Genomic DNA, 24755 nt, shown 5'->3' with positions numbered 1-24755 from the left:
TTGCCCCGCTCTGGTTGACTTTCCAGAGCCCTCCTCCGGCTTCATTCACGAGGCATTTCTCAATACTTCTCATCCAAATGGCGTGAGCCCTGTTTTGTGCGCGCTGATTCATACCGGATATCCATCCACAAAGAAAACAAGTCGCTGCAGCCACCACGGGAACATTGCAATAAAAATACCCTTTTGGAACCTTCCCTGTGAAAGAAAACATGATGTCTACGGCATCACCTGAGACTGAGAGCAGTGAAGCTCTGAGCGAGAAAATCAGTCGTCTCAGCAGTGAATGGAGCCCTGGAACAAGTGTGAGCCACTTCTTCGTCGAAAAGCTATGGCCACAGATTCAACCCGAGTATGAGGAGATGCTCGTAGCGGTGAGCGAATACCTCAGAAAGCAAATCAGCATGGACAGGAATATTTCTGGTGTCACTGCCTTCATCGAGGGGCGCGTCAAAGGATCCGATTCGATCTACAAGTCCATTCAAAGGCGCAAGGAAACTCGAATAATCGCAAATCCCGAGCACGTGTTACACGAGGTTCATGACTTGATCGGACTGAGAATCATCGTTGATACTCGAGGAAATATTCTAAAGATGGATGATTTTATTGAGCAGCACTTTCGGAAAGTACAATCGAAGGATGTGGTGATTTTCTCCCCATACAGGCAGAACCTTCAGGATCCTCAAAAGCCGACTGAGTTCGGTGCCTATGAAACACACAATCACTACATACATTTGCCGGAAAGTTGCGAACTCACTCGTTTTCACAAGGTTATGCTTGAAATTCAGGTTACAACCATCGGCGAAGCTCTGTTCAACATCTTTGACCACGAGCTGACCTACAAAGGTTACGCTGGCCCCCTTCAGGGCCAAGATCCAGCCTGGCTTGACACCCTTCATGGAGCTGCGAAACAATTGGGGATAGCCATGAGCCATCTCACAGGTGGACAGACTGGAGGAAGCAAGGCGTCACGAGCACACACGCTCCTAAAACAGTTCACCGGGACTGTGAAAGAGGCACGCTCATCACACCCACGACAGTTGACCCTCGAAGATACGGACCAGAGCCTGCGTCGATTGCTGTGGTATGTATATTCACCTCGAGTATCACATTATGTGAAGTATGGCTCTGACATATAAGCAGCTCGCTTGCCGATGAACTCAATTCTCTGATACCCAATAGCCAGGGGGCTACCGACAAGCAACGCGAAAAGCTGGTCCAAAGCTTCAAGTTTCCCCAAATGAACGACCGCCGTAACAAAGTAGTCGACTCCTACTCGGATACATTTTACTGGATTTTCAAACGAGATGACCAGATCAATGCAGCAGTCGAGACAGCTCATGCTCAGATGTGTTACCATTGGTACAGCGTCGACAACTGTCCCAGTAGAGGCCGACACCCTCGACATTGTGACAGTTTCAGCGACTGGATGCAGTCCGAGTCCAAATTATACTGGCTGAGCGGAAAGCCTGGTTCCGGCAAAAGCACGCTGGTCAACTTCATCCTTCAAGATTCGCGCACGCAAGAGTTTCTCGATCGGTGGAAACCTGGTGCTATTACAATATCGCACTTCTTCTGGAAAGCCAGCAGTTCTTCAATGCAGAAAAATATGAAAGGGATGTTCTGCTCTCTCCTGCACCAGCTCGCGTTTCAGAACGAATATGTTCAGCATCTGGTTATGAGTAGGATTCCGAACTGGTCAAACAAGGATGACTATTCAGACTGGTGCGAAAAGGACCTTTCTTCTCTTCTAGACGAGATTCTTACCTCGATCCCGGCGCCGGTATTTCTGATGATTGATGGACTAGACGAGATCTTGACGGACGAGACTCTGGACCTGCTAAGCGCAGTAGCCCGGTTTCGGGAGCTGCGAAACGTCAAAGTCTGTGTCTCAAGCAGGCCAGAACCGCTGTTTCAAAGGGAATTCGATACCGAAAAACAACTTAGGTTACAAGACCTTACGAGGGGTGATATGCAAAATTTTGCTTCTAGCATAATCACCAAGGACTGGTACACAGCGAGAGGATATGACCAAAAGGGTGTTGATGAACTTAAAGACTTGCTGGCAAGCAATGCCGAAGGCGTCTTCCTCTGGCTTCGCCTGGCTGGAGAGAATCTCAAACGTGGTTATCGCAAGGGTGATACATTAAAGGACCTGCGAAATCGCCTTGAAACCCTTCCTCGGGAGCTCAACGATCTCTACACGGAAATGTGGCGACGGCTTAATGAGGACACACAGTCGAATCGCGAAAGCGGAGCGTCTTACATTAATATTCTGCTCCATATTGGATCAGATTCCGATTTTTTCCTTATGAACTCATTGGCGTTCCTTATGACCTCAACCAATCATGAAATACAACGCAAGTACGTGGGACACTTGGACGAAGCTGTCAACTGGGTCCAGTTCGTATCACTTTGCGAAGAGACGCGGAGGCTCGTGGAAAATCGGTGTGCCGGGCTCTTTCAAGTCACTACAACGACTGCCAATCCCCATGAGAGGCTATCCGTTGATTTACCTCAACAACATCCGGCTATTGGGGATATTTTGCTTCTCGACGTTAGCATCGTGCACCGCTCAGCCTACGACTTTCTGAACGAGTCCGTGGAAGGGTTGAAAATCCGAAGCCTCGATCATTCTTCGGCAGATGATAGGAATTACAAGCTGCTGCAGGGCTACCTGGTTCTCGCAACAATTCTCGGCAAGCATTTGACCAGGCGATTCTGGTTTGATCAAGCGGTATGGTACCTGGGGTGTTACGATGAAATATCCGAAAAACTACTGCAAACATTTGTTGAACTTGTACAACCGCTGCTTACGGCAGGTCTCTTGGAGGAAGACGATGTGGATTTCTGCGATCTTTCAACTCCCCTCCAACGTCATATAATCACATATTTGGTCATGTACCCTGACCCTGAGAAGAAGAAACTGGCCTTGTTGAGAAAACTTCTTTGACAGGCCAAACAACCCAAACAACGAGCATCCCGGATCTTACGCGAATGTTTAATACCGGGCCAGAACACACACATCTTCAACTCTAATCAAGATTGTGGCATTTTGGACATAACCAACGACCAAGAAGTTGATGTATGGGCTAGAGGTGCGGTTGGTGGCAACCCACGTCACTTTCTGCCCTTCACTCAAATTGATATCTGGCCGGCGCACAATTATCTGGACACAATAACTTACTTGTCGGCGGGTGCTTTGATTCTGTTCCAAGAGCTCAATCACTCTGAATACGAGTCCAGATTAAGATTAGTGGAGTTTAATGCACGTCTCCATGAGTATCCCCATGTTTATGACAGGCTTTTCTGGTCCGATTGCAACGAGTTCATCCCATTCACAATCGGATACTGGAATTGGAATAAGGATCGTGAAGAAGGGGATTGGAGTTTCAGCATTTACCCATTTGTGAAGATGGGGGTCGTCAATGTTGGGGATGACTGCATATTCGTCACACTAAAATGCAATTTGGCATTTTTGGCAAAGATGCTTTCCGACTCAGAATCATCAAAGGAGTTTGCTGCTAGCCTCATGCTAGTCACGTACAATTGGACATATGCGCAGGGTAGGAATCGCATTTCATCAATCCTCCCAGCAAGCGAGCAGGTTTCTACAGAGATTATGGATGAAAAATGGTCATGTTTTCAAAGCATGAACGATGGAGGCATTGCGCTGGAGAAGACGCTGAAGATGGTGCGGGAGTATTTCTGCAGTGAGAACAGTGAGAACAGTGACTTTAAGCCCCTCGAAGAACCTGTGGGACATTTTTTAGCAAGAGAAGATTGTGGCTACAAGTTTGTCAAGGATATTGACCCAGAGGAGCTGGAGCCGGACTTGATGATCAACGGTTTTTGAACGAACTTTGACTGAAATTGATGACAGGAGTGAGTTCCTAGAGTGGAAATCGCAGAAGGGTGTTAAGGGAAATGGGCGCAAACGTTTGTTTATCAAAGATTCTAGTCTGTTGCAACAGGTTCTACAATTTATCCAGCTTTAAAAAACATTTGACAAATTGTGTCCTTCCTAACGTGTCAGAGCTGAATGGCATTTAATTGATCTCAGGTCTGTCACGAAGACTGCCTCACATTCAACATCGAGACAATAAAAAAAAGCCTCAGCGGGAGAGGCTCGCGCTACTTTAGACGCATTTCCTCTCGACGACAATCACCCCATCGCCGTCGTCAAACCTATGGAGAACATTGTGAGCCAGCTGCCATCCCCTCGCAATTTGTTTACAGGTAGATGTGAGGGCTTCTTACTTCTAAGATACTCCCCGAGGCTCTCAGAGTCGGTACGGTCAGCAAAGCCGAGGAAGTCTTCGAACGTGAAGAATACCTTAACATCGACATCCACCTGCTTGAATGCTTGTGCGTCCGTGGCCAGGCACTCCTCCGACGAGCGACTAACAGCGCCGTTCTCAATCTTGTCTCAACCAACGAATCACGAAGGCACGAGTGCACCGGTGAAGCAGCCAGGTTTGCTGCTCTCACAGTCTTTGACGCAAATGCTGGACGGGGCGTGGGGCCGCCACCGACGAACCAGTAGGCATCTCCATGGTCTTCCCCAGCTTTATCCCTTATTAGGAAACATAGCCAGAACTCATTCATATGAAGTAACACCAATATCTTGCAGTATCATTTTGGTAGTGGTTCGTGTGCTTGTTGCGGGCTTGATTACGTGGTTTAGTGAATTATATTTGCTAATTTCTCGCACGATTCCAAGCAACGAGACCGTCTCAATGGCTAGTGGCAGAATACGGCGCAATTTACACGATTTCTATTAATAGGAGAGGTTGGTTGATTTTACTAGGCGCGTGATTACAAAAACAAACTGGACATGGATAAACGCTGGTCGCTAGTCAAAAACCTGGTGGGCACAGTATGTCTAAAATAGCAATTACAAAAACTTTCCAGACTTTTATTTTAAACATTCAGAGGTTGTATTTATTACGCATTGCTAATGCATTTGTTTTTAGCAGGTACATGAATAAATCTTTTTAACTAACCTTCCGTAATTTAAAATATTTCAGTCCATTCAAACCACCCCCACCCTTATAAAAATGCTTCGCAGTTCACACTGTAACCACTACCATTCTGCCAAGACTTACTCTTTCAGCATACTGGAACCAATAAATTATTTCAAATTATCTTCCAAATTATACTGCTGCCGGCTTTCGCAATCACATATTCTGTGTAACTACAATGTTTCCATTCGGCAAACGAGATGCCACCATATTTACCTTTTTAGCCTGGTTGATCTTATTAGCTGAAGCTACTTCAATAGCAAAACCACCCGAAGCTTTTAGCTTTGAAGGGAAAGAGGTTGAAACACGCTCCCTAATTTCTAAACGGCGCGTTTTCGACAAGACTTGCACCGCTGAGCAGCTTGAACATTTGTCACTATTGTTAGAAAGGTAGAGTAAGAAGCAGTCTGAACATAGTTTCTAAGGAGTATGCTAATATGTAATTGGGTTATATTTCCAGAGCCAGACAGCTCGCTTTGCCCGGATATAAGCTAATATGGCAAAAGCCAGCTACAACTACCAAAAATTTTAACTTCGAGACTACGAATGATGCCTGGAAAACGGCATCTTTTTTACGTGATGTCATTTATATACTTGGCCCTAACGATGAAAAGTCGTTGATACGCTGCGAACGTCTTTATGATAATGACTGCAAAGATGGCCATCCTACTGCTGTACATACGTGGAAGGACACAGTAATATTATGTCCCGAATTCTGGGGGCCAGAACACAATGGGTATACCGATTTGGAACAGTTCCAATCTGTCGCTTTATTGAGGGCGGCTATACAGCTTCAGATCGGTAAGTACCTACCCGTTGCTTTCTAAATAAACTTTCGGATACTAACTTTGCCTTGTAAAATATAGTAATAGGGACACCGAAGGATCAGCAAAGGTATATTATATCATTTTGTTTTGCTCAAGAACCTCTTTACTAACAGATGAAAAGGTCTTTTGTGCAACGCATTGCTTCATATGCCCTCGCTGCTAAGCCAGTGTACGACCAAGAGAAAGCTCGTGAAAAAAAAGAACGGGAGGAATCGTACCGAGAGTTTTGCGAGAAATTGGACAAAATGAAACACAAGGTATTCCCTTGGACTAAACCAAAGACCGTTTCTTCACCCAAGACAAACCAGCCTTGATTGAAGCTGTTATGGGTAATAAATGTGTATTACACGTTTCTTTAGCGTCATTCTTTGACTGTGTTGGTTTAGGAAAGTTGGGTATATGGCATCAAAATAAGGCGGTGATTAATTAATTGTATTGAACCAAGATTAGCTCCACAAAAGTTGGTTGTGGTTTAGTATCTTTGTATTTTCTTTGGTTTTTGAAATTCGCGTGTGCTTCTTTTATTCAAACTTGCTTTTCCGCGCGCGGCCTGGCCCCTCGCCCCCGTGACGAGCGCATCAAAAGGAGACCCAGCCGCAGTCAAAAGCCTCATCGAGAGGCTCAACTCGGGCAGCCGTCAAAAAGACCCTGATGCAAAAACAGCATTCGCAGCCTCCTCGGCGTTGTCGATAAAATGGCCCAGGACGGGCCTAATCCTCTCCCGGCCGTTTTTAGTCACCGCCTCGAGGCCGCCGGTAATGGCGCGGGCGATGCTTTCCATCCATCTGTCGTCGCCGACGGCGTTTTTAATTTGGCGCTGGAGGGTTAGGCAGTTTTCTTTTTGGCGTTAGGAGGAGTTCGACGACCTCGTTTAAGATTTATTGCACAAAACGGACGCTGCACAGCGTGTTCGGTTTTACGCTGGTGGCGGGTGGAAGAACGTTGGGGTTTAGATTAACGAAATAGTTGATAATAAAGTGGAGGATGGATATATTGTTGGGTTGAAAAATGGAATTTGGAACAGTGGTTTAAAATTTTTGGCCGTTGTATATCGTTTCATAATTCGATGTAATTGGATATAATAGAAGTGACGACAAGTGAGGAGGCAATATGCAGTAAAGTAACCTGGAAGCATGAAAATGGGTGCACCAATTGTTGACTTTGCATAGAGAAGTAATAAACGGCCTAAGGTGCTTAGGTTGTTGCGTTGTTTGTATTGCTCGACATATAATATGGGCGGGCTAGAGGCCTAAACATGTGGTGGGTTACCTGTGTGTTTTTTTCTTTTTTTCTTTTTTTTTTTTCGAATTAAAAAACCTATCCAAAGTGGACAAGGTTCCTCACTTACTGGCCACACACAAAATAAGTCAGAGCACTCCTCAACCGCCACCCTTGGGAATAAAAATACAAATGATGAAGCCACAAAACAGTTCGTTATATTGACAATCTAAACAGCTGCAACAGTATAGTCACCTATATCTGAGGAATCAGGAACTTCAGCAGATTCTTTCACGTTTGTTTGAACCGTTTCCGCCCGGGTTTGAGCCCGTTGTATCTCCCTTAGCCCAACGAACGTAATGTTTGGATCCGGATCAACCCTCTGTCTTTTCCGTGGTACCACAGCCGCAAGTTGCGATTTCAATTGGTCAATTCGTCGATAAGCCATTGCCAGTTCTAGGTGTTTGGAGTCCTAACCTTTTTGGATTTTATAAATCAATAATCGCTGCTCCGGTTCGCTTCCGGTTAACCGAGAATAAAAGCCTAGTTGCGATTCAATATCTTTCGCATTTCCGGGGGCTTCCCTTAAAACCGTTTTGAACGGACGATTTATTTTCGAAATTTATTAAGCCTTTTGCATTTTACTTTGATGTTGAAATATGGAAATAAACCAATAATTGAGAAATATACCTTTGTATAACTTTATGTGTTTGCTTTTTTTGTTTTCACTCCGCTTTAGATTTGATAAAAAGGGCAAATATAATCCAGGTTTGTTAAAAAGTGCAAGCAAGTGTCCAAGAGGCGGCAGGATATTTTCGATAAAGGTTTCACTGAGGCGAGCTGGGAACCGTTGTATTGGAGCGCCTTCTGAACTTCATTAGATAGAATCAAGGTGTCGACTGTTTGCAGTTGTTCAATCTTTTGTTGCGGCAAAGCGGAGAAGGTCGCGACAAGTATAGATGCGACCGTGTCATGCGATGGGGATGATAGGGACAGAAGCTGTTCTAGCATTAACCGCAGCGTTACCAGCGGGTAATCTTCATGCCTCTCGTTCGACTTGACCACTACTACACTAAGAGGACCGTCATCACCCGCAGTAGCAGCTGGCGGGCCTGATATCTGCCAACCTATCCTCGGAGACTCGAATTTAGGTATAGTTCCTGCAGCTGCGCGCATGGATGTAATGCCCTGGGTCTAGCTGTGCTATTTTTATATATTATTATTCGCCAAGCAGGCTGTCCGCTGTAACTTCTGACGGCAATCATGGCTGCCCAGGGATGGGAATGGCTTTTCTGCTAGGTTACGCTTGTTATTGAAAAGAATTGTGACCCAGCTTTAACCTTGTTGCTGCCACAGATATTTTCTATCGGTACTTGACAAGCTGCGCTTTCACACTGAGTTCAAACTCTTTTCATTCGAGCAACACCTGACTAGTAGGCTTTCTAGGTGACTAAAGTAAGTCATGAGAGGCTATATGGACTGGGATTTGCTCCTTTTTCTTTTCCTTTTGTCCAGATAAAGGTTGCCTTGTGAGCTTAGCTGAGATCTTTTGGTGTGTCTGGATTTCTTGCCGGTCTGCTAGCACTTTTAGAATTGGGATAACAAGCAATAAGCTCTTACTAATGAACGCTCTTTCCATCAATGCAGTTTTGCTCGCATTGCCTTATGAATGGCGGTGTAGGTGGTCTATGCCGTGAGTAGAACCAAATGAAAGAAAAACCAAATTACTTGGTTGTCAAGGTTACTGCTACAAATGTCTCGAAATAAAATGATCCCGCCGCCCTTCAACCTGCCTACAGATTTCCGTTATATTAGCAGTACCTGAGTCCTTTCACACAACAATTCTGGAGTTCACTTTGCCTGTTTCTTTTCCTCACGAGTCTCGACACCATCTTTCAAATCATCGCAACTATTTAGGATCACTATGCTTTACGGGATTCTATTGGGGTCACTTTTCGGAATTACCGCTGCCAATGTAGGGCGAGCAGCCAGCGGTAATGACGAGCAACCAATTGTTGGTTGCTTGATCCGACCATATGAAGTAATACATCATGCAAAGGCCAAGATTTTTTTCGATGTTCAAAAAGTCTCCAATCCTGGCACAATTACTATTCCAATAGGCGAAGAAAGAATTACTGTCGAGGTGGACGATAAATGCTCAGGAGTGGAAATAAGTCATGCTCGTTTGAGAGATATTCACTTTGAAGCTCAGCCCATGTACACCAAAGGGCAAAAATGGAGTCATTCCAAACCATCAATGAAGCTATCCTAGAAGCTCACATTGTTCTCTTTTTTTTTTCCTGTACTCTTTTCCATTTCTTTTTTCGGGGGGATGGCTTGCATGTATATATGTCGAAGTCATTCTGGATCAAAGGATATTTTTTGTCAATGCGTTCAAATACTATTATTTTCGGCTGATAAAGAATTAGACCCTTGGAGCTTTGCAGGTTATACTGTAGAGCAGGAGGCTTGCGAGCAGGGGCTTGGCGGAATGACATAGAAGAACATTAACCTTGGCAACTGCCTCCCCAATCCAGGATACGACGTAAATGTATCGGGTCCTAGCTCCTACTTGTACTTAAGCCTGCCCAGGAATTGGGAGTTAGGGTCAGCGTCGTGGCCGCGCTTTCTATTGAGCATTCGAAAAAGACGATGTTGAGCCCCAACTTCATTTGACCGCAAAGTTACAGACGAGTCTAGACGTTCGTCCTTTCTGGTCCTAGTCCAAACTTGGGCCCCATTCCCCTTGATTGTAGGCAGGTTGGTTTTTTCTTTAAACAAAGGCATCGATGCGATTCCAATTGCAGTTCGTCCCCAGCACTACAGAGAATTCACCGCCATCTCCATGACAGAATCCCTTGCGACGCGCAGTGGCCAACCTGCAAGCAGCTCAATATTAGAGAGGCTTTGGAATGGTGAGTACAGCCTCCAGCTTGAACAGCTGTAGCCTTTCAGCTTTTGTGTTTGTTTGCTCGATGTAAGGGGGATTCAGCACATGCCTTGATCTAACTTGGAGTCTTTGTTCCCAGTTTGTTCTTAGATAGTCTTGATGATGCCATCTTCCGGCCATAAGAGCAATTTTGAGCGCCAATCTCCAATTGTGTTTTGCTACATAATATCCTTCTGGATATTCAAATCCCAGTTCAAAACTGCGTTTGAATGATAGTGTAGCGGTAGTCCTGGCGCAAACAGCCTAGAGAACCACGTCAGAAAAGCATCAAAAGACCATTATTCATATAAATTGGAAACTAATCCTTTTTGGAGTCCCGACAGAGACTGTTATTTTCCAAGTTCCAAATTTTATGAGCAGTAATGGTAACAAAATTTATCTTCCTTCCCTTGGAAAGTGTGTGATTCGCCAGGACAGACCTTTACTCATGGCGACTCGCCTCTTTACAGTCAACAAGCGTCAACAACCTCTGAACTATGCAATAAATGGGGGGCTCCTGTCTCTCTTTGCGAATCAAGAATGGGGCTCTTGCTCTTGAAATTTGTCCAACCGTTTGTCACCAGCGGCCAACGCCGGAGTGACCATGCTAGCAATGGTGATAAAGGAAGGAATAGTCCCGGGCTGCATAGCTATTAGCAAACTGTTATTCCAGTAGTTGAACCCGAAGGCTAAGCCTTGGGTTTGTAGTAAATGAAGTCCAAATGTGGGTTAAAATGGGCGTTATAATACTGAATGTCGTTGAAAGGGGTGTTACCCAACCTAATCTCTCCGGTACCGGCCCAGTCCCCTGGTTATAATAGGAATACCAGAAAGGCTTAGAATATCAAACTCCATTGATATTAGCTTAAACAAAGAGCAGAACAGGCGATTTAATAGATAGCGTAAAAGATAGGCCAAACAATATATTGATTGGTATCGCGCAGCTAACGGATGCTATTTAACGACATTCTGAAGCCAAACTTATACCAATTACCTATCAAAAGGTGCCTTGTCCGGTACGGAAAGCGTTGGAGTGCTTCAAAGCCCACCGCAAAATTTGGATCCTAAAATTACCAACGCTGACCATTAACTGACGATCTACCTCCTTGGGTCTTGATCGATATTTTGCTGCTCATGGAATTCCTTCCATTTTTAGCCCCAGTTGCTACCATTTTGGGCTTGTGTCTGTAGTCGAGGTTTATTCTCTGGGTTTCGTGGAAAATGGGCCTGGAAGGTTTTTGAGTCTTTTTATGACCGAGGTCCGTGTCGGAATCGGAGTCGGATCCAAGGTCTGGATGTCCACCCGCGCGACGGACTAACGGCTGACTAGCGATTCCGGAAGCCAGGGCAGAGACCGTAACAAGAATAGAGAAACGCATTTTGAAGAAAGTGATGCCAAAATACAAAAGTGTAAGACTGTAAATAAATAAGAGAGTAAATGACTTATAAAAACTGCTGTTTGAGATGAACAGCTTTTACGACTTGTCAATTGGGGAGTATAATTGGATTTTTATATATAACAAGAGGGAGAACAATTAGCCGGGTAAGAATTTTAAATTGTTTAGTATTATATAACATTTTTCATAGGCACAGTATCTGTAGTACCACTGACTATGATATGTTAAAACTCTAATATTTATAGTTATTGAACAAGAGAGGTACCATAAAAACAGGTTTTTGGAATGCTTAACAGCTGATAAAGACATAAAGTTATAAGTTTAACATAAAAGATTTCAAGTTATTTCAAGTTTCGCTTAATGACAAAGTTAAATTCTGTGAGTTAAATGCACGGCTTTATTTCATGATTTTAGATAATCAAACGTTTAAATTATAGTTAGCGCTGGTTGTAATTTGAATAAATGTCTTTAATATTAAGAAAACGAAAGTTAATTAACTGCTTGTTGCTATTCAAAGCTAGTGGAAAGCGTGGATTTGTGTATATTTGCCATATGTATCTGATACGTTGTGAAGGAAGTTGTACAGTAATAGGTCTTTCAGACAGTACTACTGAAAGTCTGAGAATCACAATAGGAGGTTCAATGACGATGCTAGAGGCGGAGGACGTACTGGGTGCAATCTGTGTTTTGGTATATGCGGAGCTTAAAGTAAGTCAATCTATATCGCGACTTCTAACCATTGAGAAGTCATGAGCGATAAGCTCGACGAGGAGAGGGAATGTATGGATCATACTTACCTATTCATAGAAGTTCTACGCCTCGACGTCCCTGCATTTTGCGGCAGTCCGTGGAAAATACTGTGTCTTGAACAGGATTCTGGTTACCGGAAGTGTGGACATTAATGCCTCAGACAACACCACTGGGTTCACGGCTCTGGGTGTGGCGGTGCACTTCTTTCACAAAGGGGCTATCCGCTGTCTTCCCCTTAGCCATGCCAGTACCATCGACATCGATAAGCCGGACCTCGCACCGAGAAAACACCGCTGCACTATGCGGTCTGGTATTGCGATGATAACGATGACGCGATGTCGGTATTCTCTTCACTACTTAATGCCGCGAATATTGACGCAAATGTAAGGGATCACTGCGGCTCAACTCTGCTACTGTGGGCTGTAGAACATGGTAATCCCGGCATCATCCAAGGCCTTCTGAGAAGAAAAGATATCGATAAACACATTGCTAACAGCTCCGGCTTCACGCCGTTGCACCATACTGTCGCCCTGGGCTCGGAGGGGCTAGTCCATTGACCGCTGCAAGGGAAGAACATCGACGTAAATGCACGAGGTGAAAACATAATGACGCCGCTACTTCCGAAGTTAAACTGTCGGCACCTTATTATACAGACAAAATTTGGGACATAGTAGCTCTTGTTGCGATATTCCCTACTTTTTTTGGGTGGATGAAAACAAAACTGGCAGAGATCTTGGAATACTTGGTGTTGGGGGCTATGTTAGATATTTGGTGTGCCGTCAACCTCAGGCAGGATTTTCTAACAAAATTCTCTGCTGATATACCTATGTTTATGCGAATCTGAAACTTAGATAACGGCCGGCGGAGACATGGATATCTGGTACTTCCGAATCGCTTCGAACCAGTGAACTGACTATTGGCGGAGCTTATCAGGGTTACGAAATCATGAACTAATGTTTTACCGATAGGGCATCAAAACTTTGCTTGTCTTCCTCATGAATAATTGTTGCATCTTCTACTACAAACCGTCTTTCACAGCATTATCACCCTATCCCCAGCGCAAAAGTCAACCGCAAACCGCAGCCCCCCGACTGACACTATCGCGGCTTCCACGTCTTCTTCTTTACGTTCGTGCTCTTCTTGCTCTATCTTCTTCGCAGTGGGTCCTACATGAATCTCCTCCACAATCGAGCTGAGTAACATTCTGCTTAGCTTCCTCGCTCTGGGTGATGATTGTCCCAGGTACGCGGGCCAGTTCCCCAAGCTCGGCGTTGGCATCATGAGTGCATCAGGCTGGATCGGGGGTAAGGAGACTGTTGTCGAGCAGGTTCTGCAGCAAGGGCATTGAGCTTCGAGTCTGACCAGGGCACAAGACCTTGGCGTGCCATCTGAGACTGATTCGACAAGCTCTTTCTGCTTCTCCCCAATGACCCCCTCTAAGCGCTTTACGAACGCAAGCGTAGCCAGCTGGAACCCATCTTCTCGTCCGCCATCCTTGACTCCTTCGACGTGATACTTGGTCGTGTACACCGCCTCAGCCACCTCCACCCTGGGGAGGACGTAGTCCCCCTCAAGCAGCTTCTTGTTCGGCCTCCTGCCCTTCTCGGCCAGCAACTCCTCCAGCCCGCGCTTCTGCCTGACAGCCCTCCTCGGTTGCGTGCGCACGGCGGGAAGCTTGGCCTTGTTCTTTGCCATGGCGGCACGGCCACGCTCCCGGTGCAGCTTGTCAACCGCGGCTCCGCACAGGTGTATCTGCCGGCTGACTTCACTGTGGTGCCACTGCGGGACGCGGGTGCTGAGGAAGTGGTCGAGGCAGTACAGCTCGCCGCGGGTGGGGACGTGAACCTGCGCGCTACTACTGCTGCCGCTGATGCCTGCAATTGGCTTGATGGTCCATGGTGGGAACTGGGTGAAGTCTTTGTTGGCTATGGGATGTTTTGGCTTGGCTTTGTCCATCGTTGCTGGTGAGGTTTGATACAGGTAGGATCTGGTTGTACAACTCAGTTTGGAAAATTACGATAGCTTCTAGACTGTAGCTGTCACGAGTAAAATGTTTGGAGATGGTATTGGGGCAATTATTGACATTGAGTGTGGTCGGTTCATGCATGATCTTTAAGCAGATTTTCTTTTGTTAGGTGCCGCAGCTAAGCTGTTCCATAAAATCACCGGCCCTTGAGTAAACAAAGGCAACTATTTCGGGCACCTTTATCTGGAGAGAATGTTTGCCGTTTGCGGTGGTATTAACCCTTTGTCATTTAGTTGTTCACAGTCAGTCTCAACGCGGGGCCAAATGACCTTTATGATTGCAGGAGGTACATTTGTCAACCAACAAACTATTGCGAGCCGCCCAATCACAAACAATCCTCATGCAACTGGACAAGAAATACCCTACAACTCGTTCTGGTGCAGTACTGCAGCCTTAGCTTTTCTGACCATTCGCTCCTGTCTCATGGCTAAAGTACATCAGTCTTGCTAGATGGATTCCTCCAGTCACTACCCAAACGACATCCAGTCCGCCAAAACCTCTGCCCCGCGCCCGTATGCAAGGAGCGCTTTCGTGAACTCGTCGACATCAGACGGTCCAGCCTCCTCGAGTAGCCGGTCGAGACCCCGGCAAAACACCGGATGTCGTGTCCGACTCTGCCTGGTTAGATTCGCTATCCATTCTGCTGGCGACGACGCCTCCCAGATGCCGCTTCTCCCCGTGAATCCTATACTCCCTGGACATGTGGCAAATCCTTGCTTCATGATCAGGAAAGCCGCCTCGGTCAATGCGGCCACGATCCATACACGGCGGATGGACTCGGACAGTATCCATGCCCTCCATGCGGAGCTTGGCGTGCCGTCCGATCGCAGCTGTGTGATTGACGGCTGATTCAAGAGCATCGTCGGATCAGGATCCAGGGCGTTCGTCGCAACCTCAGTGGCCGCGGTTTGGAGGAGCGCATCGGCCCAGGTGGCAAGCGTCGACAGGATGGCCTCGGAGTGCGCGCGGGCCCGCACATCGCCATCAAACAGACCAATGACCTGGAAGACGAGGAGAGCCTGCACGCGCGCCAGTTGTTCCATCAGGTTTGGTATTGCAGCAGCTCCCAGCAGGTTTTCAGCCAAGCTTGTTTCCCGAATCAGATTCCCGGACCAGTCTGTCGCCATCCGCAGCGCGATTCTCCGACTGGTCGGGCTTGCGGCCGCCCGGTACACTTGCCAAGCCGCGAGGGCATGCTGCAGATGGCTCGAGATGTCCGCTCCGTACAGGCGGGGGTGCACAAACGGGCAGTGGTTCTCTCGCGTCCACTGGTCAAGCCATAGTCTCAGTTGGTTGAGGAAGCATTCGAGCCCAGAGTCGGGATACGTGATGCGGTTATCTTCTCCGATGTGCACATGGTCGATTTCCCATGAAGATTGGTTCAAGAACCAAGAGGCTGCATCATAATTGGGGTTCTCGCCCGACAGCTGATCTACGGTCGCAGCCGGGTGGGGTACAAAAAAAGAGCTGTCCCCCGCATTCAAACGGGCATGCTCGCCTGCTGACAAGTCAGATGGGGACTCAGCTGCGGACTGTGTCAGTGATTGAGGCGAGTGAGGAAGCCTGTCGGGAGGCACTGCGGCCGGGTACACGCAGACAAGGTTTTGCACCCGGCATCGGCGACAAGTTGGCGATTGTCGACTGCATCTTCGTTTCGACCTGTTGCAAGCAGCGCAGGCGGGATGTCGCTTTACCAATCCTGCACCCTGTTCTTCGAGTGTCGTCATGATAGCTGCTACCGTATGCGACCGAAGATGGAATGGATGAAAAATGCAGCAAGAATGTGCGGAATGATTGGCAATGTCCGCCCGCAGCATGCGGGAGACAACGTTGGAATGGTGCTGACTGAGACCCCAATGGCTGGCGGCCACAATGACTGCTAGGCGGCGGGTAGCGTATGTTAGATTTCATGCTCTGCAGCGCTCCCCCGCAGCACAACTCGAAATGTATGCGGGGCCCACCCGCATACATTTGAACTTATATTAGTCAACAACTCTACTAACAACTAAGCAAACATGGGTAGGTAGATATATAAGACCAGAGCATATATTGCTATTCAACTCACTTTTGCTCATGGTCATAATCTGCGAGCGCTTCAAGAAGTATCCAGAGTTTTGTCCAGTCAAAAAACCCTCCTCTACCTTTGCCTTTCTTGCTTGCCTGCTTCTATAACCGCCCTCCCGCACAACTCCCTAATCATCGCATACCACCCTCAATATGAGCCTTCCATCCCTCAAGGAATATCACAAGGGGCCCTATCCTGCCATCTCACCAACTCTTCCACAGCTTGACCAATCGGGAAAGACAGTCGTCATCTCCGGCGGTAGTTCCGGAATCGGATTTGCCATTGCGCGATCATTCGTAGCAGCCGGGGCTGCACGGGTCATCATCCTTGGCCGGCGTCGAGATGTAATTGAGTCTGCCGCGGCTACCCTCAATAATGAATCCGGCCGGCAAGCCGCAGAGGGTAGAATGGTCGATGCCTACAGTCTCTCCGCCATCGAGGAGCTCTGGTCCAGCTTGCATGCCCAAGGCGTCTACGTTCACGTTCTGGTATTGAGTGCAGCAGCCTTCGGTAACAAGTCCCCCATTCTGGCCAACACGGTTGAGGATACTTGGAAGGATTTCGAGGCCAACGTGCGTGCCCCATTGGCCATGGCTGTTGGGTTCTGGAACCAGAAGACGGGGAATGAGAAACGGGTAGGTCAACAATTTGATACTGCTAGAGCCAAGGTTCCATATAGCTTACAGATGCTAACCTGGTAGTCTTTAGTTTCTCATTAATGTCTCAACCATTGCAGCATACATGTGGTCGACCATGGGTCCGGATCGCCCGACATATGGCCTGACCAAGAATGCAGGCACGGCCCTCCTCCAGCAGATTGCCAAGGACACAAATCCCGACAGCATGCAGGTTGTTAGCTTCCACCCTGGAGGTGTCCTTACCGAGTCGGCACGCAGGGAGGGCTACGCTGATAGTGGCTTTGATTTTGACGACGGTGAGTCCTTATTGAACCTAGCCTACGCCTCATATACTTTCACATTCCCCTTCTAAGGGACACCACGACTGACTCGTATTTTAAAAAAACAAAAAAATAAAAACTTAGAGAACCTTCCCGGGAACTTTGCCGTATGGGCTGCGAGCCCAGAGGCTACCTTTCTGCATGGACGCTTCGTCTGGGCCAACTGGGACGTGGTGGAGATGAAGAATGTCATTGGGCCGCGTGTTGAGGAGGACGAGCATTTCCTGAAAGTGGGCATCGAAGGTCTCTCGGAGAAGGATGGCGGTGCGAGGTTCTAGACTTTGTTTGAATTTCGTGTATGGAGTTGGCTTATATATGTTCGGACTTTAGACAGCATCTTGATTTAATTTTCCATTCAAATATTGGTAATCCAAGAGGTTAAAACTGTGCCATACTACATTCTGCGAGCTGAGCCACGCTTGTACGCCTGTAGGCAGGCAAGATTTGATTGCGCCTTCTTAAAATTCTTTGATTTTACATAAAATGCACAGCGCAATTCAAAATCGTGGTTTGGAATGCGTAATACGCTACGAGTAATTCGTGCCGGTTTCCGTTGTCGCACTGCGATATACCGGTTTCAAGTAAATAGTCTAGCTATCCTGGGGCTTCAATCAAACTCATACACACAGAAAATTTTATACAAATGTGCGATTGTTGATAATCTCTCTCGGCTAGTGCTTACTTATTTGTAAAAGTCAGGCAGTCCGAGGTTGTAAAGCTCCGCACGGATCCTGGTTGAGACAGCTGGTGTCGGCTACACCGGCCGGCTTCTCAAGCTTCAATATTGGATTATTTATTCTTGGGACACTCCCGTACAATTTAAAAAGGCCTTCGTTATACCACATAAGAAAGGTAGTAAGCATTTTCCTTAACGAAATGCACGAGTAAGTCGATTTTTAAGCTTAAGTTTGTGCCCTAGTCCAGGACTAAGCTCTGCAAACTCTAATCGACGACATGATTGAATCGGATGCTTGCAGGTCTCGAATTAAATCATAATAAATATTACATGAGGAATATCTTATATCCAACAGATTAAATACGAGAAAAAAAACAAGGTATTCAATTCGGTCGCACCTGACTGTTGTCTCCCTTAACCGTTATTTCTTCCTCTTAAATCCTCCTCCCCACTTTGGTTGATTGATCCCTTTTAGGGCCTGAGGCAGCCACCAATTTTGTAACCAACATCCCTCGGTTTATCCAAATTCTTTCCTCTCATTTTGTTTATCCATCACCCCTCGACACGAATTCATCTGGTTTCCAAACGAACCTATCCTAACTTATCAAACCCATACCAGATTAATATCATCGATTTGCTCGTCATTCTTGACAATCTTTGAACCCCTGGAGTGTTGCACAGAGTAACGAACAACCGGGCGGGAAAGCGGCACGAAATCACGGAGCTTTCTGTCCCTCTGCCCTTGCGTTTGCCACGCGTTAACGCACAAAGTAGTGCCCCCATTTGAAGCCATCCTTTTGGGGTAGCGCAAGGACTGGTACGGTAGATGAAGACTTTATTTCCAGAGGTACGTGCGGAAGAATTCATTTTCCCTTGAGTATTGTTCTCTTGATTCTTGAAATTTTCCTGGGTTTTCCTCGCCGTCTTAGCGTTTTATTTAAAATGCACACCACCAATCTGCCAGATATCCAGAACTACGAACATTCCCTCCATTTCACGTCTCACCAACCCATCATAAATTCTTAGGCTTTCGGACGTTTTATCCAAGTTCGCCTTGGCAGTCTTCTTTGTTTGGCAACACAAAAAATCATAGACGCATGCGATTTCACGCAGCTTATTTGATTCTTCTCAAAGTGAATTGCTAAAAGCAGATTATCTAATTTGTGCTTGCATTATTGAGCCCAGCTAGTCATTCAACAGCTCAATCATTCAAAATCAACTCTAGTCTACTTTCATCACCGCCATAACTTTGGCTATCCACCGAAGTCAATGGCTATCACCGCCGCTGACATTCAATTCTAACTCAGATCAGTGGGATCACTGGGATGCAACATGGAAACCGAGGATTTATACCATTACCAACGAATTCTTCGGAATTTTTCTTTCCCACTACCACCGCCTCAAGCAGATGACCACGTCCAGCAGATTAAGGAACTGCGTAAGGCCCTCGAATCCAAAGATCAGGCTGCTGCTGAGGAAGAATGGACCATGTATCAAGCAGAGAGGCAGAGTCTGGAAGTTGAGAGGGCTGAGAGACAGAGGCTGTTCGACGCAGCTCTTGATGGACTTGCCCATGATGAAGCCTTGCAGAAAACTCGACAGTCGTTCAAGGAGGTGTTGGAGCGTTGTTATGAGCAGAAAAGGTCGGCTCTGATTGATAAATATAAGAAAATCGAGCGACAGCGCGCGGGCAGGCGTAAAACAGAAGAGCAAGCCTTGGAAAAGCAGATATATGAGGGGGTAAGCTTTCCTTTTCTCAACTCTAATGGTGATAACTCTAATATTGCCGGCAATTATTTGGACCATAGTTAACCCGAAAATGGATTTTTCCAGATAATTTTGAAGCGTCGGCAGTCGATGACCAAAGCTCAGAGTCAGGAGAAAGCGCTACCCCTCTCAACTCCAGAGGCTGGTGCTCCGAGGACTCCGGCCGAAACACCTCCGCCGCTAAACTCGCCTTCCCCTAATTTGGACCGGCCACTGTCTATATTCGATGCATCCACCAACCCCCCTGATAGGGCATCGTTTACCTCACTGATAGGGCCTGAGTATTCTGAAGTTTCTTCACCTCCACCAGTTGGCCACTCAGATGGTGCTATCCCAGTGATAGGAACTTCTCAACAGGTGCCTGACGTGCCTCCGTCAGTGCTGCCACCTACGACAGTGAATTTGCCCACTCCCCAAGCCTCGCATAGCAACGCATTGGAACCGATTTCGCCCATTGACGAAGAGGATTCAATGGTCCAAAATAATCTCTCGCAAGCGAAGCTTTTGGTAAGATTGTATCAGGTATACTTACATCCATATAACACATGGCTAACGTAACTAAAACTTGCGATAGTCAAAGCGTGCTCGTGAGGATGATGTTTTGCCCTCAGAATCCAAACGTGTCCGGACAAGGGCCAGTCAAATTGCGCAGGAACGATACAGTCTCGATGCAAATTCGGATGCTGTTGATCAGGCTCCGCCAAAGAAGGTGGTTCACAACCCTGAGGGGAGCACCACCCCTGACACCACTGTCCCAGATAATGCACAGAACCTGGAAATTCAACAAGACTCTGTCGTGCAGACCCCATCAGACAACTCTTCCTCTAATTTGGATACAGGCCCTTCAAATGAGGAACCAGAGCAGCATGAAACTGACCCGAGTTCAAGGACAATCACAATGGAAGAAATAAGGGGCGACAAATCCCATGGCGAGCAGAGGTACCACTTTATAATCCAAGAGGGCGGCAGCTTTTGGATTGCAAAGTGCACTGAACATGGCGTCCATTTCGGTGAAAACGTCAAGCAAGGGGCAGCAAAGCATCTAAATGGTAGGGCCCATGGCTTGAGCCGACGCCGTGATCAAGTATTGCGTCTCCTTGGTTTTCGGATTACCGATTGTACAGAGAAGCTGGCGAAGGAGAACAACAAGAATTTCAAGGCCAAGCTAAAACTCGGCTACAAACCTCTAAACTTGGTTCAACGCGGTAGACACGAACAAGTCCATGTTGAAGAAGTTTCACAGCCAAAGGCGACACATCACTTGCCAGAGCCACCAAATAGGAAGCAAGAAGAGCTCACGCAGAATATGCAGCTATCATCCGTGCCTACGACGCAACCTGTGGCCGGCGACCTATGGGTTGGCTATATCGAGCGGGAACAAGTTCACTATGGTGTACGGATCCTACCACTGGCAGAAGACCTTAGCGATCCAGGCCTGCTACCTGTTAGCAGAACACCGCTTTGGAAAAAAGACGCCGGCATATCGGGCCTGCCGTCATGCTACGTTGCAAGTGGCACAGAAGATATCCAATGGGCCCCGGGCTACGAGGACGGTGGACCTCGGGTTGAGGAACGCGAGTATCCTGTTTTGGTGTTTGATGGCGCTGAAACTTATGACTGGATTTCTTCAGCTAATCTAAAGCCTTTTAATCTTGTGAAGAAAGATGAAAAGGTATCTCGATGGAGAAAGGCGCGGGATGAGTACGCTAGGCTACGTGGGTACAAGGACTACTTGCACATGCAGACGGACTTGGGCCGAACGAGGAGAAACAGACGTTTGTCTCAGTACCCGGTCCCAGGAAAGATGTATGCGGCACGGTTCGAAGAAGAAAACGACAATGGAGTTTTTGGAGTCATGGTTTTGCCGTGGCTCCCTGAACTCGGTGAGAAATTCCCCAAAGCACTCAGAGATCTCATGGATCGGAATTTGAAGGTCAAGAAGATTCCATGGATCCCGGGTTGCTATTCGATGACCCCCGAATCGAAAATTAGCGGCTGGGCTAAGGGTTACGAAGACGGTGGCAAATATGTCCCTGATCGCTGGTACCCCATTCTATGGTTCGATTGGGGCTTGAACCTCGGCTGGGTACCCGGTTCTGCTCTTCTTGGTTTTGACTTCGAGAACGATCATTGTGGTCGGGAAAAGATACACAGGTTCAAAGACGCTAGGCTGGAATACGCCAAGATCTTTGGCTACAAGAATTACGCGGACATGAAGACCAAATCAGGCGTTCCTGAGACGACGTCACGGCCACTATCGGCCGGTATAGTCTTGGGCTCCGACTCTGAGTCTGAGGACTCTGAGTCTGAGACTGACGCCGAGGGTTTGGCCGCAGTTACGGGTAACACTGAAGATCAGGCCACTGCACAAGGCGTGGAGGAGATGGATCTGGACGTGGATGCGGATGATCAAATCACTGGTTCGGATGTTGGCGATGACGATGGAATGCCTGTGAACCTGAATGTCGACAACCATCAACCTGCCTCTGTCGAAAAGGCCTCCGAGCCGGGAGTCACGGCCGTTACCGATAGTGACAAAGCGACGATGACGCGGCAAACCTTTCCCGACGCCAATGGTGCTACGGTGTCAGCCGCTTCAAATTTGCAGCCGATGACGAAGGATGTAGCAGCGGTGCCAACGGAGGAAGCAACTTCACAACTAGAACTAGTCCAAGTGCGCTCGGTAGCCGACCCGCGCTCTCAAAGCGTCGATGGCCCCAGATCTAAAGGCCGCCGAGCATCAGCACAGCACAAACCAACCCAGAAACAACCTGCGCGGGCCACCAGCGAACCTTCTGTTTCTCTTGTGGTCCACACGAAAACCGATAAAGCTCAGGACCTGGAGAGAATGAGGCGTGCGCACCTCAAGTTGAAGAAGAAGCCTCCTTGCATCGGACCGCGACCAAATGCGAGCTGGGTCATCGTTCCCAACATTGAGAAGCTCGCAACCCCACGGAAACCCGGACAAGAGACGTCTCTTGCGGCCCGTGGATCGCCGCATCCGTCTACCGCAGCTGGAGAGGCGACTCGGTTGACCATAGTTCCTGCAGTTTCTCGGCCGGAGACGCCAGTTCGAACATCTAGAACGATAACTAATAAGCCGCAAGCTATTGGTTCGCATTCTGGCCGCAGCGAGACAACATCGGTGATTAATGCGCCTGCCATCGCAAAGGCAAAGTCTTCTAAACCAGCAACGCAACCCGAGGCCTATCCATTGATGACGAACCTTAACCTGGCCCTTCCACGCCGGCCTCACGTTGCGGAAGCTGGGGGCTGTGTGACGACTAGCCAGCCGCCGCAGGCTTTGGTGCAGCCAGTTGTGCCAGTCATTAACCATTCAAAATCTGACGGGCTTCTTTCAAAACCCGCAAGTTCTCAGGCTCCTACTCTACCCCACAAACCTGCTGCACGACCTGGAGCTGTGGGATCTAAAGCTCGAACAATCGGTGTGGGTGTTCGTATGCCCATTGCGCCGATGGCAGTCATGGAGCTGCCTGCGCCTGAGGCCCAAGATGATACTTCGGCGTCGGTTAACCAGGTACAAAAGCAAAACCGAATGCCGACTCCCCAGATACCCATTGCTTCAATTCCAGGCATGGAGCTACCTGCGCCTGAGGCCCGAAATGACAACTCGGCCTCGGTTAACGAGGGACAAGAGCAAAGCCAAGATTCGTCGGGTGCCTTTCGACAATCTACGACTTCCGTGTCGTTGCTAATGCAAACAGCTAGGGACGCGCTCAAGGTCACCAAGTCCACTGCGACCCATGAAGTGGGCAGTACCGCCATTGAGAGTCCCACACCGGATCGAGCTAGCTTGTCTATTGACACAAGCGTAGCTAACAACAGGCAAACGAATGCCACATTGGCCTCCTCGGCCACGCCCAATCTATCCGCGCTCAGGAAAGAGCTAGACAGCGAACCCATGATGCTTTCCGCATACTCCTCGGCGCCCAGCGAGGCCCAGCTGGCAGAGAACCAGCAGGCTTTTGCAACAGGATCATTGTTTGTAGCTATTGACCACAGCTATGAGGTGATCAAATCCGTCCCGGGCTCGACGATCCACATCCTCATCAGGCCCAAGGAAGTCAAACGCTTCGTAATGGAGCGGTTTGATGACGGTACGGGTAGGGCGACTCTCTTCATGGGAGGCGGCGAGCTGGTGCAGCAGCTGCATTTTGCCAATATGCCTGGCGCTAACAATAGAAAAGTTCTCCCGGGTTGGCGCAGCTGCAGTTTCCTGTGGGGATATGTGAAGGGTTTTGAAGCAGGTGTCATTCTCCAGCGTATTTCGCCACAAGGCTGAGGTGATTGGAACTGAAAGGGGTTTTTTCCTTCTTGTTTTTCTCTTTTCCCCTTCGTCCTTCGTCCTTTGTTCTTTTCCTTCGCTGTGGTTTGTGCGGAAAAAATAAGAGCTTGCGGACTTTTAGGGGCTTCGCTTGTTGCGGAAGGCTGCACGTCACGTTGTAGCTGCAGCCCTTTAGTTTTACAGTCCGCTTGTCTATTTTCTTGTTATTTACCAACTATCGGAACTCACCGACATGTTCTGCTGAGAATTGCCAGTACACATGCGGCAACATTTGGGGTTGGGTAGGATACAGCATCTCTGTAACCGGCTTGACAGGACGGCTGTGCAGAAATCTGGTCTCTTTAAAGTTTCAGGGGACACTCAAACATGGTCCTGTGTTTAATATGTTTAGAGTATTTAGGGAATCAAAAAATCCGTGTCGAAGCAACTTGGACTTGAACCTGCCAACGTTAATCCAGGGTAGGTGGTGATTGGATGCGGTGTCAAGGTGTCACTGGAATAAATGATTGTTGTTCACATAGCCGAGGTAGATGGGATCGACTGACACTTTGCCTTGACTGACGTGTCCGTCTGAAAGTTCTCAAAACTAGATACTTAAGAACGCTGATTGATGGGATGATATTGGAGGTTATAGTGATACTTACCAATAGACTCGCATCTTCACCTAGGCTATTACCTCAGGATTTAGTAAACAATTTAAGGTGTATTTATTTTAAGCAGCAAGTCAACAATCACATGCATGCATTCGATTCCATTCTTGGCCCGACATGTGGGACATCAGATGGGACCCTCTATTGCCCACTAACCAAGGTTAA

At 47.6% G+C, this 24755-nt stretch overlaps 7 protein-coding genes across 7 annotated transcripts; 4 read left to right on the top strand and 3 right to left on the bottom strand.

The window, feature by feature from the left end:
- Nucleotides 1-35: 35 nt before the first annotated feature.
- PgNI_12016 (uncharacterized protein) lies at nt 36-3853 on the top strand (the record flags this gene model as incomplete). Its single annotated transcript, XM_031131973.1, has 3 exons — nt 36-1081; nt 1141-2893; nt 2954-3853. Exons 1-3 carry the CDS (start codon nt 210-212, stop codon nt 3851-3853), a joined length of 3525 nt encoding a protein of 1174 aa, XP_030977252.1. The 5' UTR covers nt 36-209.
- Nucleotides 3854-5199: 1346 nt separating this feature from the next.
- PgNI_12015 (uncharacterized protein) lies at nt 5200-5821 on the top strand (the record flags this gene model as incomplete). Its single annotated transcript, XM_031131972.1, has 2 exons — nt 5200-5402; nt 5482-5821. Coding segments are annotated over 2 exons (543 nt in total), but the record flags the coding sequence as incomplete, so codon positions are not given.
- Nucleotides 5822-6485: 664 nt separating this feature from the next.
- On the bottom strand, nt 6486-8242 carry PgNI_12014 (uncharacterized protein; the record flags this gene model as incomplete). Its single annotated transcript, XM_031131971.1, has 2 exons — nt 6486-6665; nt 7898-8242. 2 exons carry the CDS (start codon nt 8240-8242, stop codon nt 6486-6488), a joined length of 525 nt encoding a protein of 174 aa, XP_030977190.1.
- A 4932-nt stretch (nt 8243-13174) lies between these two features.
- On the bottom strand, nt 13175-14098 carry PgNI_12013 (uncharacterized protein; the record flags this gene model as incomplete). The annotated part of the gene is made up of 1 exon (XM_031131970.1): nt 13175-14098. The coding sequence occupies one exon, from the start codon at nt 14096-14098 to the stop codon at nt 13175-13177; it is 924 nt and encodes a 307-aa protein (XP_030977191.1).
- Nucleotides 14099-14635: 537 nt separating this feature from the next.
- PgNI_12012 (uncharacterized protein) lies at nt 14636-15895 on the bottom strand (the record flags this gene model as incomplete). Its single annotated transcript, XM_031131969.1, has 1 exon — nt 14636-15895. One exon carries the CDS (start codon nt 15893-15895, stop codon nt 14636-14638), a length of 1260 nt encoding a protein of 419 aa, XP_030977253.1.
- A 490-nt stretch (nt 15896-16385) lies between these two features.
- On the top strand, nt 16386-17469 carry PgNI_12011 (uncharacterized protein; the record flags this gene model as incomplete). The annotated part of the gene is made up of 3 exons (XM_031131968.1): nt 16386-16868; nt 16942-17167; nt 17276-17469. 3 exons carry the CDS (start codon nt 16386-16388, stop codon nt 17467-17469), a joined length of 903 nt encoding a protein of 300 aa, XP_030977192.1.
- A 914-nt stretch (nt 17470-18383) lies between these two features.
- On the top strand, nt 18384-24430 carry PgNI_12010 (uncharacterized protein). Its single transcript, XM_031131967.1, has 4 exons — nt 18384-18714; nt 19057-19607; nt 19701-20141; nt 20209-24430. Exons 2-4 carry the CDS (start codon nt 19200-19202, stop codon nt 23935-23937), a joined length of 4578 nt encoding a protein of 1525 aa, XP_030977193.1. The 5' UTR covers nt 18384-18714; nt 19057-19199; the 3' UTR covers nt 23938-24430.
- Nucleotides 24431-24755: the final 325 nt, after the last annotated feature.

Source organism: Pyricularia grisea (assembly GCF_004355905.1).
Source record: "Pyricularia grisea strain NI907 chromosome Unknown Pyricularia_grisea_NI907_Scaffold_8, whole genome shotgun sequence".
Lineage (NCBI taxonomy): Eukaryota > Fungi > Ascomycota > Sordariomycetes > Magnaporthales > Pyriculariaceae > Pyricularia > Pyricularia grisea.
The sequence above is the reverse complement of the archived record's forward strand: the minus strand, read 5'-3'. Positions and strand labels throughout refer to the sequence as shown.

Excerpts from the sequence above, each read along its gene's own strand:
- PgNI_12010 (XM_031131967.1), top strand. The coding sequence starts at position 19,200 with ATGGAAACCGAGGATTTATACCATTACCAACGAATTCTTCGGAATTTT. Across the intron at positions 19,608-19,700 it reads AAAAGCAGATATATGAGGGG|ATAATTTTGAAGCGTCGGCA; the intron begins GTAAGCTTTCCT and ends GGATTTTTCCAG. Across the intron at positions 20,142-20,208 it reads TCTCGCAAGCGAAGCTTTTG|TCAAAGCGTGCTCGTGAGGA; the intron begins GTAAGATTGTAT and ends AACTTGCGATAG.